The sequence below is a fragment of the Lissotriton vulgaris genome, chromosome 7 (genome assembly GCF_964263255.1).
Source record: "Lissotriton vulgaris chromosome 7, aLisVul1.2, whole genome shotgun sequence".
NCBI lineage: Eukaryota > Metazoa > Chordata > Amphibia > Caudata > Salamandridae > Lissotriton > Lissotriton vulgaris.
Genome location: NC_141695.1, coordinates 901,370,612 through 901,385,055, shown reverse-complemented (window position 1 = coordinate 901,385,055; position 14,444 = coordinate 901,370,612). Strand labels below are relative to the sequence as shown.

The following is a 14,444-nucleotide window of genomic DNA, read 5'->3' as shown; positions in this document are numbered from 1 at the left end:
CGATCAGAGGAGCCCGAGGTAAAAGACCCCAATAATGTAGGACTAAAGGCGGACGGGGATGGCAGAGCCCTGCTTTGATGGTAGGTCTACAGAGCGACTTGCTTTGATCCTACCCTCACTCCGGGCCCCGTGATATGCAGTGGCATAACGATAATGGAGGGGGCCCACCTGCAAGGTACAGGGAGGGCCCCCCTCGGCACTCTATCAGGATCTCCCCCGCCGAAGTGCAGTGCTGAGGGGGCCTCCTGGAGCTTGTGTTACGCCCCTGGTGATATGAATAGTGCCAGAGCAAGGATGGGCACCTGTGAGATCCGAAAGGGTTGTTCCCTTATTTACATGGAGGTGAGGCCATATGCGAAGAAGGGAACCCTATGACACTGCATCACTGTTGTAATACAGATGCTTACGCAGTGACAAAGAAACTCTCATGTGGAAGAGTGACTGATTACAAGGTGGCGAGCAGTCCAGGCGCACCCTCAAGGCCTTTCATGGAAGGGGGATAAGAGGGTATCCTAGACCCCCCTCTTCTTGGATTGTGCAGTCTCTCACTGCATCAGCAAGCAGGGGAGGCAATACCCCCAAACCCCTTGGGAAACAAGGTCAGGCCACTACCTGCAGTGAAAGGTGGCTTCAAACAGCTGGGCTGCTTTTAACTAATGTGCTGTTCAGAGTGCAGGCACGAGTTCATAATGTCTGCACTGTGAACAGTGCATTCACACAACAGGGTGCACTGCACAGATTTACACCCAGAGCACCATGTTAAGACAGTGGTGGGGCATACAGAGGCAATGCACCCTGGTTGTGGTAAGGCCCCCGGTTGAGCAAGAATCACTTTCAGAAGCTTGTTAAATGGAGAAGCACTGAAAGGTGATTATAATGGGATTACACCACGAGAAAAGCCTCTTCACTGGAGACTAATGCTGTACAAAGCGACGACTTCCTCAAGATGAGTCAGTTAAGGAAGCAGGAGGGGTTCACCAGAGCATTAGTAAGATGGAGCCAAGCCGTCAAGAATACATCTCTCATGTCAAAACTGAGCTGTGAAGTGGCCTTTCAAGTGGCATGTTGGCGATGCTACACAAAAATGTTAAACAATCTCACCAGCATCTCTCAAAAACAAGCAGAGTTAAACTAGAGCTAGATGTGTTCTACTTTTGTGTAATTAGACCTGTAATGTGCTAAAACCATGCCTTACTGGTATTCAACACTGACCTATTACTGCATTAGAATAGGCTACCAAGCTTGCATATGCAATTCAACTTTTCTCAGAGACCACTGGAGATCAATCTGATGACACTACCAACCTAAATAAATAATCAGCACATCAGAAACTGGATGTGGGATAACTAACAGACTAATATACTAAGACACTAATACCAGACATTTTTTTTATAAACTGAGTAGCTAGTTTTGCGGCTAATTCCGCATTTCTTCTCCAAGCCGCTCAAACCAGCCAGATTGTAATGGAACAAAAGGAAAAGAGTATAGCACTCTTAAACCACAACAATTCATTTAATGTGCAAAACAATATACGGTGCAAAAATGCCACCTCTATGTTGCTGTGCTTTACAACAGAGAACAATTGACAATTAAGCATTACACGAACATCAATGCATATATAAATGAAAACAATGCAAATAAATTATAAAAAATTTATATACAGTAAAACCAGACCAGATAACACAACAGGGGTACAATTGTGGGAGCTATCAAATGAGAAAAACTCTTCAAGTGGGCGAGGAACAGAGAGACCTGCAATGATTACACATGATTTACGGAGTGCATAGAACTTGCACTAAGGAACTGCTTTAAAAAATGGCAGCTAGGCAAGAAGAAATTTGAAGGGGAGGAGGAAAAGTAGTGTAGCTGTAGCAAATTAGACCAAGAAAAATTAAGAGAGGGGAAGCAGTGCTAAAGAGGACAAGGAGTGGCAAGTGCAGATGTCAGAAAGGAGGATAAACTGTTTAAAAGTAGATTATAGGATGTGCAGCCACTCTAAAGAAATTAGAGATGTCGTGAACCCCCAGATAACTATAGATTGTAATCTCAATTGATATGAAAGAAAGTCATGTATGCAAGTCATGATCGATAACTAATTATGTTCTAACCAATCATAAATATAATTCTTCATAAAATTGAAAGCTGAAGGTGGTAAGCAAAACAGAGTATGGTAGAGTATGAAAACACCTTTCAGAAATAAGCTGTTTACGGTTGCCTTTGCGCGTAACATGTGGGTAATGCTATAGAGAGCAGGAATGATTGATTTGCAAGTCTAATACACGCCAGAGTAAAACTGGCCATAGTACAAAATCTTTAAAAGGCCAGCAGGTCTAAGAGTGAATCTGAGCTCCGGAGAGACCCGTGCCCAACAAAGTTCTTCTTTGTTTAAATCAAGTAGCAGTATGTACAAGTATGTCTTCAATATAGGACATCCTGAAAATAAATCTAACGTTCACTCGAAGTTTTATTCCCAGTGACAAACCGGTAATTGTCATGCACAGCTGCTTTCTACCGGTACAGGGTGCACATTTTGCAGGTCTTACAAAGGGCATAGTCAATTACAGTCCATTACAAGAAAGTCATCTCAAGCACTGACATTAAATTTAAGCTGATGGTGTTCTTTAAATCAGCATCCGATGTGGTGCTGACAGAACTCTGGCTGCATAAAAAAACAAGGGATGGACTCACATTAATAATCATTTTGTGTGTGCACTCTTAGGACGTATTGCTTTGTAGCGCTTCTGGAACATCTTCGGGTTTGAGTTTACTACCAAACGACATTAATTTAAAAAAAAATGCAAAACTGGGGTTATTCAGAAAATCAAAGCCGTAAGAATCATACTCTTAACATGATGGGGGTCTGAGAGGCTTGAAATGCAATTGCCAGTTTGAAATACAGTCTTGTATAAAAACATGTTATGCTACTTGTAAAAGGCCAACTATAAAATTGATCTTTTTTTCATAGTTTTATTTACTCAAGACAAAGGGATGAAAATGTATCCAGCTGAACAAATAACACAGCTTAGTGATGGAACCATGCAAGTTTAGGATCGATAAATAAAACCGGACACTCAGATGTGGGAAATGTAACTTCAATAACAAAACTGGTACCTGCTGTGCTGATGCAGGCGGCCTTAGTATTGATCAAATTAGAGCATAATTTTATCCTGTTCACTTTCAAAATAAAGGCAGCTTGAAAACCACTTTTTTTTAACAGAAAGGTGTTGAATCTAAGTGTTGGCAAATGGTAATAACCCTGGTAAATGTTTGCCACCTACTGACTATCTATATGCTATCAGAAGTAAAGACTCTAATAACTAGAAAAATGACCGGTGCGCCGATCTTCCAAGAAATGAATACTGCAAAAGGAAAGGGTAATTGTGGCAACTGCTTAGGGTTCCGCAGAGTAAAGAATTAAAAGGTATATGTGTTGAATGGTGGACAGTGTTACCATATAAGAGTAACAGAGATTATTAGGCGGAACTAAGATTCTTGTGAAGAGCAAGGGTTGAATAAGAGGGCACTGCCAAGTAGCCCTGGTCGCCCGCCTATGGGGCACGAGAGGTGCTGTGCCAGAAAGAGAGAATGAAAGGCCTGAACAGAATAGTTCACACAGGGTGGGTCAAAGGATGCATGCAAACATGTGGAGCAGAGGGAAACAAACTTAAAAAGATCAGAGACGGAGACCACAAGTTACAAGTAAACAGAGTATAGGAACAGATGAAATGAAAAAGTGAACGATAAGAACAGGAAAACACTAGGACCAAACTTGTCAGCTAAGGAGTGATGTTGATCACCCCAGGGAGGGAGACGGAGACGTGTGAACTCAATGAAAGAGTTCAGTAAGACCCACGCCCACGGAGCACTCTAGGGAGGAAGGACATACCACAGAGTTGATGTATGGACACTAACACTTTAGGCAGTATGGACACATTTCAGGGAAGATGGACAGAGGGTTGGTGGATCACTGTATAAAGGTGCGGTGTTAGGAAAGGCCAGGTACGAAAACAATTTGAGGGGAGGTTGGTAACATGCCAGGCAGTAATGCTACACCTCGAGGAAAATGGATAAAAGATAACACTTCCCCAAGGAAATACACTCACAGGAGGTCAGGTAAGGTGCAACGAAAGGGGGATCCTGGGAGGAAACAGGTATCCCGTTAAGTTAGTTAACCACTAAGAGCTAACCCCGGGGCAGGAGATTCTTGGTACAGCGATGATGGGCAGGTACAGTAACATTTATGACAACCTCTCCTTCCAAATCTCATTCCACCAGTACTCAGTTTTCTCCGCATCCTCAGTCTTCATCGCTGTGTCCTCATTCACCCCTGGGCTACCTAGTCCCTCCGCCAGCCGGGTACTCACCCTTGGGGCCGCCGCTGAAGGCCGTGTACCAAGACAGAGAGACGAAGGCGCACAGAGCCAGCAGCAGCGTCAGGAAGGTGCCATTGCGAAGCCTCATCTCCTCCGCCCGGCGGCGGGGGCTGCATGTCCGGGGGGGCGCGTTCCGACCCCCGCGCCTTCGGGGGAACTAGCTTGGGATTATTTTTGTCGGGTGCGTTCTCTGGCACCCACTGTTTGGGGGTCTGACATGAGCAAGCGGTCTACAGAACGTATTAGGTCAAACCAAGCTCGCGACCGCCCTTCGCGCGTGCACTCAGGCCGTCTCAGTCGCGCGCATCCAACTGCCCCTGCGAGCTCGAGCTCGAGCCCAGAGTCCCTGCCCACACGCACGCGCCCAGCACACAAACGTCGCAGAGTGCAGAGGAGGAGCAAGCGCAAGTCTCAGGCTTCGAGAACTACACGCATGCGCAGTTTGTGCTTCATTAGGGCGGCTGTGGAGACCACTAAACTGACCGGAATTAGTATTTTACTAAGAACTAGAGGGCTAACATGTAAAGGAGCCATATACTCTTCAACTAGACGATGTATAAACACTTCATATCCCAGGCAGAAATAGCGTCATCTATGAGCTTACGTTTCATTTACGGGTACCAATGGCACAGCAGGTTCAGTGCACTGGGGCCCCGAGTACTGATAACTTTTATATATATATTACCCAAACAAAAGTGAAAGGAACAGTTTCCTTGATTGCACCTGGGCCCATGGCCTTCTTGCTACGCTACTGGTTTCATTGTATTGTGTGTCAGTCACTGATTTTCCCGATGATTCTAACTCCGATTTTTTTAGACGCTTATTCTTCTTACATCGTGTAACTGCTGTAAATGTCTCTTTTACGCAGAAAACAGAGAAATCTCACACCTCGGGGAATATTTTCTATTGTCTCAGTTTCTTAAAACCTTACATAATACAATGCAATCACGAAATAATACAAATATACAAATAGATTCATCGTTAAAAACGAATTAACTGGATAACAGGAGTGGATGCCAGCCAGTTGACCTGTCACCAGAGCTGGCCTTTGCTAAAATAGCGTCCTGGGCGGAGAGAAATGTGGCTCACTTGCTGATGGTAGTAAATCAAAGGAGGTAGCACGAGGTCCCTTTTGTGTTCAATGATCAGTACCATGATGAGCAGGCACTGGCCCCTGAACACAAACATCCCCAGACCTCCCCCTTGCTCACATAAATCACCGATAGTTTAGCTGCCTTTCCTGCAGATTATGGTTTTGTTGATGTGTGCCAGAAGGGGTCAGAGGGCGAAGGGAGGGCACGGAAGGTGGTTAAAGGCCGGGGTGGTAAAAACATCGCCAGCCATACGATAATGAAGGACTAAAACCACTTTAAACTGGCAAATCAGACAGAAAAGAACAGGTAAGGACAAGGCTGGAGGCGTAGCACGATGAGACAGGCACTGCCTGTTGGCAAACCCTTAATGCACTTAGCTCCTTGCGCCCCTCAGAAAATTGGTGCCCTGGATCTGGGCCAAGCTCACCCATGCTAAAAGCCAACCCTGCCTGTCACACTATATTACTCCTCAATCAATGCTTTCCCACGTATGGGTTACTGGAGTTAAGAATCTCATAACATGTTTGACATATTTTCTGGTGTAGCCCCAAAAGCAAAATAAAATGACCTCTGCAATGGTTTTTATGCCCTCAGTCTTTAAGACTGGTTTCAGGTACCCCCTGCAATGATCAAGCAGCTCAGGGCAGGGGCAAGAGATATGTTCCAATGATTCCTGCTCCAGGTTACAGAGAAGATAACGTGTTGCTAAGTCTTTGGAGCGGGGGGGGGGGGGCAAGGAGGGTTAGGGGCGTTCCATAGTCCATCAAATTAATTGCAAGGCAGATAAAAAAGGCAAAAATTAAGGAATTGCTTTTTCCTCATCGAGTTTATGTTAAAATCCATGTATGATTGATGTCATGAAATATAAGTTCCTAAGGCATACCTAGAATTTTTGTAGCTAGTCAGCCTCGCCATATCTAGTAGACAGAATAATGTTTGTGAGGAAATCAGCCCAGAACCCCTATGCTTACCCAAGGAACGCTCCATAAATTGCCACAATGCCTGTAAACGACAAAGAGAAAGGGTTAAACAAGAAAGGGGAAAGAGAACCACCTATCAGAAAACGAACACCTATCTCTTTAAACAGGGAAGTGGGCCGGTACCAGGAGAAGAAGCATAGACACCGCGCCTAGACACCCTCATTTATTAGTGCGCGTTATAAATCTTACTTTAATTTAATTTCATTTCAATTCAAAAGAGGCCCGTCATACACCAGGAAGAGAATGTGAGGAGGACAGAGTCACCAGATGAAGCTGTTAATTCAACAAAGACCCGTCCGACACAAAGGAGCCGGTGGGGATGTCGCTGACCAGGAGGAAAGCGCGAAGGCCTGAAGTGAGGAGTGGTCGCCACCCAAGAGGATTCTGTTAAGCCGCCGCAACTCAGGAGTGTAGCGGCATAGCAGGTGAGTCCTGAGGGGAGGCATTGGGAGGAGGATTTGTTGGGTGGAGGGGAGATAGTATTATAAAGTGGCTTATGGGTTTAATCACCATGCATGCAATTAATCCGTCCTAGACACTTCATTGCAAAGGCACAAAGGGTGTGTCTTTTAGCGGCATTGAGACTAGACATAAATCATTTTCCTTCAAAGGAGTCCATATGGCCAATTACAGCGAGACAAAGATAAGACTATTACTGCATAGCAGTGAGATGACACGTTTGTAGCCTCCTCGTCTGTTGATACTGCGTTAAGCAGGAGCCTCAATTTAATTTTCCTAACCAATTCGGGAGACAGGGCAACCTGGTCAGACTAAACCTGTACTTTACTTCCAGAGGCGAAATCCCAGTAGCCTAGAAGTGGTATGTAAATTACCCCAGCAGGATATCCCTACACCCCTTGATTCCAGACCATACCTAGGTACGGTGATGGTATTCCTGAGTTCCCTGCCCTACCCTATACTTACCGCTGTTCTCTTTTTTTCTGAAACTCCGGGCCAAACCCGTCACACAGAAGATACCTACAGAAGGGAGAAAAAGGGGAAAACAGCTGTTTAAATTGCCTGCCACCTGAAGTGCTTCACCTCAAAGAATTATACTCATCACTGTTTTCTTTATTACTGAATTACTTGTCCATACATCCACTCATCCCTCTTGCAATGTTCCAGTTTAATGTTTTAACAGTGCCTTTCATGAGATCCTAATCATTTTATATAGATCATTTAAGGCAGGAGTTTGTATTTGACCAGATCTTCCTTTAAAATTTGTTCTGCTAATGGTACTTCAGCAAGTGGGTTTAGTAATTCTTTCTTGATGAGAAATAATTTATATGGTTGATAGTTAATGCATGCAGGGACGTGAGTCCAAACTCAAGCCTTAATTGACATTGCAGTGTGGAGTTCCTTAGAGAGAATAGTTTCCTAGTGCCATTCAACGGAACGGTATCTAGTTTCCTTATTAAATCTATAGGCCAGTAAACAGAACCATATGTGAGAGCTGGAACTATTGCATCACCACCATATTTCAGCGCACATCTTTTATTAAACCCTCAGTCACAGATCCCTTCTAGCGCAGATGTGATAAGTGGACATTTTGTTTACTATCTATCACAATGCTTAGGTGTCTATAATTTGACACAAGGTCGAACTTTCTGTGGCCTAATAATAACTTGCAGGACTTCTAAAAATTCCTTTTGTTTGCGAGCAAGGGTTCGCCCTCCATTCTGTCTAACTATGCAATGTTTTTGTAAATCATAAACTTTAGTATATGGCATGCAGAGGCTACCATAGTCTTTCTGAAGGTATAGTTTTATTTTAAATGGTTCAGACATGAAAGTTCTGTCCTTTGACGGTTGCTGGTGGGCAACTGGAGAAATACACTGCTGTCCGTTGCCGCGTTTGCAAAAAAAAAAGACTTAGTTTCCCTGCTACTCCACTGTGTCTAGTGTATGTAGTGTTGTGTGAGTAAGCAATGAATGAACCCTTGTGTACTACATAGAACTGTGGCACAAGCGTTAGAGCGTAGCAAAGTGAATGCAGGTGTCCAATGGTGCTGTTTCCTCGATATTGGAGTGATGCTAGTATGGGTCCACCTCTCAATAGCTTCAAGTATGATTGCTATGCCAGCACAGACTGTTGAAGTGATTAAGTGGGGGAAGGAAAGGTAGGGGTCAGCAGGGTGGGAGGTCTGCAAAAGAAAGCACATAATTATTAACTACTATTTCCCCTCCCTCTCTTCTCCTGCCACGGATCTATGACAGAATTTCGACAGACAGAATTTCGACCTACACAAATATCGGCGTAATTATATCGATAGCAAAAATATCGACGCCCTATGTACAACATGGTAAGTACCAAAATATCGAAAAAATAATATCGATGTTAAAAATATCGTTGTCAAATATATCGATTTTTTTTTAAAATAACATAAAAAATACTGTAAATAATACTTATTAATTACTTAAACATATTTAAATATATATAATAATGGTAAAAAAAAATAATAATACATATTTAATAAAAAAAAATAATATTTAAAAATCATATATAATATGTACTTACTTAACAATAATTACTATTCCCACTCCAGTGGGTGCAACAGTAGGGAAGACTGACCCTGAACCCTAAAAATACCCCTTTACCCAAAAACCTAAAACTGACCCTGAACCCTAAAAATACCCCATTACCCAAGAACTGAAAACTGACCCTGAACCCAAAAAATACCCCTTTACCCAAAAACTGAAAACTGACCCTGAATCCTAAAAATACCCCTTTACCCAAAAACTGAAAACTGACCCTGAACCCTAAAAATACCCCTTTACCCAAAAACTGAAAACTGACCCTGAACCCTAAAAATACCCCTTTACCCAAAAACTAAAAACTGACCCTGAACCCTAAAAATACCCCTTTACCCAAAAACTGAAAACTGACCCTGAACCCAAAAATACCTCTTTACCCAAAAACTGAAAACTGACCCTGAACCCTAAAAATACCCCTTTACCCAAAAACTGAAAACTGACCCTGAATCCTAAAAATACCCCTTTACCCCAAAAACCAAAACTGACCCAGAACCCTAAAAATACCCCTTTACCCAAAAACCCAAAACTGACCCTGAACCCTAAAAATACTCCTTTACCCAAAATTAATTAATATTACAATTAAATTACTTCCCACCCTATTCCCCTATAAACCCACAACCCGCTCCAGTAGTAAAACATATAATTTAGTTAAAAATATACATAAATTATCAATTAATTATTCAATTAATCAATTAAAATAATTCATTGCCAATTAATATTTAATAGCAAAATAAATTAATCATTAAAAAATAATTATTTAATTACAAATAAATTACTTCCCACCCTATTCCCCTATAAACCCACAACCCGCTCCAGTAGTAAAACATATAATTTAGTTAAAAATATACATAAATTATCAATTAATTAATCAATTAATCAATTAAAATAATTCATTGCCAATTAATATTTAATTGCAAAATAAATTAATCATTAAAAAATAATTATTTAATTACAAATAAATTACTTCCCACCCTATTCCCCTATAAACCCACAACCCGCTCCAGTAGTAAAACATATAATTTACTTAAAAATATACATAAATTATCAATTAATTAATCAATTAATCAATTAAAATAATTCATTGCCAATTAATATGTAATTGCAAAATAAATTAATCATTAAAAAATAATTATTTAATTACAAATAAATTACTTCCCACCCTATTCCCCTAAAAACCCACAACCCGCTCTGGTAGTAAAACATATTATTGACTTTTATATATTTTTTATTTATAAAAACATATAAAACACATATTATAACAATTAATTTAAATACTTAACTAAAATTTCTAACACATATTAGTAAATCGAAATTACTTACATCGATATATATGCTATCGATATAAGTAATTTCGATATTACTTACCTTAGGGTCGATATTCTGGCCATCGATATTCTGGACATCGATATTCTGTCCCATCGATATTAGCAACTCGATATAAGTGTAAGTCGAAATTAACAATTCGATATTTTGACTGTGTACCTCCTGCCACACGTATATACATATAGCAATACCTGTAAAAGAAAAGACAGGCACTTCCTGTTGTTAGTAGGCCAGATGATCATACGTTTCAGTGATACCTGCATTAAGCCAACTCCATAACGAAAGCAGATAGGCGGCCTTCATTGCCCCTCGAGATCGCACGTCTATTCTAGGAGTCAGCAAACGCTGTCCCGACGGTGCATTGATTATCACTGATGCGTTTTTAAGGGCTGCTCCTTTAGTCAATGCTTTCCTTCCGCTTGGATTGCTTTGTTTACAGCAGACCGTACATCTATACATCCAGTGAACACACGCTCTGTGGCCTTTTCATCGTTTAACATATAGCCACATTCCATTTGCTTGGGCTTTCTACTCTATGAGATAATTACGCCCTACAGATTGCTTGGTGGTATTTCCTGACGAAGGCACTTCCAGTGCCGAAACGAGTGAAGAAACCATCGCCACTGATATTAATTGTTTATTTTATTAATGATTTTATGAAATGTATCAATGAAAGTCACTGACTAATGAAGAACGCAGTCTGTTTCTGGGCGCTGTTTACAAGTAGGCGCTTTGGTGCCTGCACTCGTTTCCTGTTATTCACGGAGGAGCATGTACTGAACTTTGACTTCCGGACCTACCGCTTTCCGGTTCAAGTTCCGAAACGCGAGGAGATGCAAGGAGACGAGTGCAAGTGGCCGAGCGGCTGAACGGCTTGGAGCTGCGCCGCGCGTGTGTTGCGAGTTGTGTGCGGGGGCGGGGGCTGACTTGGAGCCGCTTCTAGTATGTGATGTCGGAGTATTCTGTGTTAGAATACTGGGGACATCACTGGGGATCTGGAGTGTTGAGGGTGGAATGTACGGGGAGGCTAGAGAGACGGTTGAGGAGTCAGGGATTGAAGAGGTTGATGTTGATGTCCCCTGACTGCAGAGTTGCCAATAAATAACTTGAGCATTAAGAAGTCTACGCCCATACTTTACAAGTTGGCGACGAAGGAACGGCAACTCTGTGTGAGGACCTACGTACTTTGTGAGAAGACCACGGAGCTTAAAGTCTGATTCAAAGCACCGGGGTGAGGCGGAGAAGGAAGTGAGCATTGCGAAGTATCGGCATAGGAGTTTGTCGAATGAAGTTGCCAAGAGAAGATGAACTTTGGCTAGAAGAGGTGAGAGCGGCAAGTTGAATTTGAATAGTGACAAATTAAAGTTTTCCGCGTGCGCGAGGCAAGCGCGTGAGGAAGTACGAGCTGAGCAGAGGAGCGGCGGAGGAGACGTATCTGACGTTGCCGAGAAAAGATGAACTTTGACTGGAAAAGGTGAGAGCTGGAGGCAGAAGGAATTTATTATAATTTAAAAATACCTGCGAGCGTGAGCCAGGCGCGTGAGTGCAAGCAGTGCGGCGGAGCGGCGCGGCTGTGGACAAAGGCATTATGACGTATCTGAGTTAGAAGGAAGAACGCATGTGCAACTGCACGAGGCAAGCAGCAGGAAGAGGAGGAAAGTCGGCGGCATTGTTAACTGAATATAAATAAAGTGCGTGAAGGGAGCGCGAACTGCAGCTCGAGACAGTTGTTTAAAAGAAAACATTTCTGTGTGCAGTGAAGGCAAGAGGCAGCGTGAAGGGAAGCGCGTACTGCAGCTCGAGACAATTGTTTAAAAGGAAATATTCTGTGCGCAGTGAAGGCGAGAGGCAGCTCGAGTTTAGTATACACGTTGCGTGCAATGGAGCGCAAAGGCAAGGAAGAGTATTCACTTTCTATGTAAACACACTGTGTGTGGTGAAGCGTGAAGGAGAGCACAAGTCTGCCTTTTCAAAAGTGAAAAACGCGCTATTAAAGCATGTGATTTATCGCAGGGTGGAAAGAGATTGAAACAGTGACAAAGAAAGAACTGCAGTTATTTCTGTAGATGAGCAAAGCAACACGTTTAAAAATTTGTAGAAAGACGGCTGAGGGAAGAATGCTGTATGGGCGGAGTAATTGAAAATGCTTTAAGAGTGAGAAGCATAGACATGCTAGAGAGTGTGTACAATGTCATATGAGCGGAGCAAATGTCAATGCCATGAGTGTGAAAAGGAAATAAATACAACCGTTACTATTAGACGGTGAGAGGAACACGTTTGTTATTAGGAGAAAAGCGGATGCACTGAGGATAATTAATTTTAGGAAAAGCAGAGGGTGTGCTTAAGAAAACCCTAACGGTTGACATTTTAAAAGGAAAACAACACACGCTACTTACTTGACAGTCTTCAGTGGCGCGTGAGTCACTGCTGATACACGTGTTATCAGCGGTGCGTGAGGAGAACCATCCGGTACTGCGTGCAATGCGTAACGCCATTTTGGAAGAAATTGACAATTGATCTTATTTAGCTGAACGTAACGAAATCCAGGGGGCATTAAAAGAAGCTTTTCAGCAACATCACGGGATTTCTTGCAAGTTAAAAAAAGAGAATAGTCTGCGTAGCGGTTGACAGAAACAAATTTTTGAGGAAGAAAAAAAGAGGAGAATGAGAAGATAGATGATTATTTACATGCACAGAGAAAAAATGGCAGAAAAATGTAGATTGGGACAGGAAGAAGAGGAGTTAATAAGGGACCAAATCAATATGCTGACAAATAATAAAGGAGTACAAGAACGGTCTATGGGAGATGGAACACTAAACGGAATTCTGGCTGTAGTAAGAAAGGTGGAAGTATCTATCAGATGCGCAAAGGAAGTTTTGGAAGAAGTGGGTGTCGTAAGGAGAGGAAGTCAACCCGATTTGGCATGCTTCAGATGTGGAAGTTATACACATTTAGCGGATAGTAAGAACTGCAGAGCGAGAGACCAGAAGTGTACTGTTTGTGGTCTTATTGGGCATTTTGCGAGAGTATGTTACAGAAGAGAAAAAACTACGAGGGTAAAATATGTTAGAAAGGAAGAAGGAGATAGATGTGAAGGAAGAAAAGAAGAAGAGTCAGAAGATGATGATGATACCTTTATAATAAGTGATTTTATAATGGATGTAAAAAGTAAGGGTGGCAGCAAACCAAAATGGGAAATGGATGTTGCAGGAGTAAGGGTGATGTTGGTAGCAGATTCGGGGTCACCTTATACTATGGTGAATATGGATGTGTGGAAAGGAAAATTTGGGAGGAAGTTAATGAGGAGTGACATTAATCCAAGGAGTTATACGGGAGAAGGGATTTCTATTGTGGGGTATAGAGATGTGAGATTTGAGTTTAAGGGAAGAGTGGCCAAGGGGAGGATGTATGTTACAGAGCAAGGTCTTTGTGTTTTAGGTTGGAAGGATCAGGCTAGTCTTGATATAATATTAAATCCAAACGCAAGAGGACAGGTTTTGTTTTTGGAAGTGGATGTAAGTGATGAGTTGAGGAATGAGATTTCGAGTGAGTTTAGTGATGTAAGTGAAGAGTTGGATGTAAGTGATGAGTTGAGGAATGAGATTTCGAGTGAGTTTAGTGATGTAAGTGAAGAGTTGAGGAATGAGATTACGAGTGAGTTTAGTGATGTTTTTTCAGGAAAGTTTGGTGCACTGAAGGAATTTAGACACGAAATTGAGTTGGAAGAAAATGCTGTGGCAGTGAATTTTAAAATGAGTGATGTCCCCAGTATTCTAACACAGAATACTCCGACATCACATAGTACGAGCGGCAGTGCGGCCCAGCGGCTGAACGGCTGTTGGCGGAGTGAGCCTCGTGAGCCGCAAGTTGTGTGCGGGGGCCGACCCGAAGCCATTTCCAGTGCTGAGCGGCCAGAAAGAGAGAGGGAGTGGGTTGTGCTCGCCACCTGGCCTCGCTTCGTTGCTGGTGTTGCTGGTGTCGGCGGAAACGGCAGCTGTGAGGAGCACCAACCCGGATCCCCTGCTGGAGCTGCTGAGTTGCCGCGAACGGCTGTGTGTGTGGGTTTCAAAACCCCCCTCTTCGCTGTTGGTGCAGGCGGAGCGGTTTGGCTGCGAGAGGCCGGCGGCAGACAGCGATAT

At 42.7% G+C, this 14,444-nt stretch overlaps 1 protein-coding gene across 1 annotated transcript in view; it reads right to left on the bottom strand.

Annotated features, from left to right (window-relative positions):
• Positions 1-4,762, bottom strand: part of MGAT4B (alpha-1,3-mannosyl-glycoprotein 4-beta-N-acetylglucosaminyltransferase B) — a 1,389,535-nt gene extending 1,384,773 nt beyond the window's left edge. Inside the window, exon 1 of the mRNA XM_086931341.1 lies at positions 4,365-4,762. Within this exon, the coding sequence (XP_086787467.1) occupies positions 4,365-4,461 (97 nt within the window). The 5' untranslated portion in view covers positions 4,462-4,762. The remainder of the gene's footprint in view (positions 1-4,364) is intronic.
• Between the last annotated feature and the right edge of the window lie 9,682 nt (positions 4,763-14,444).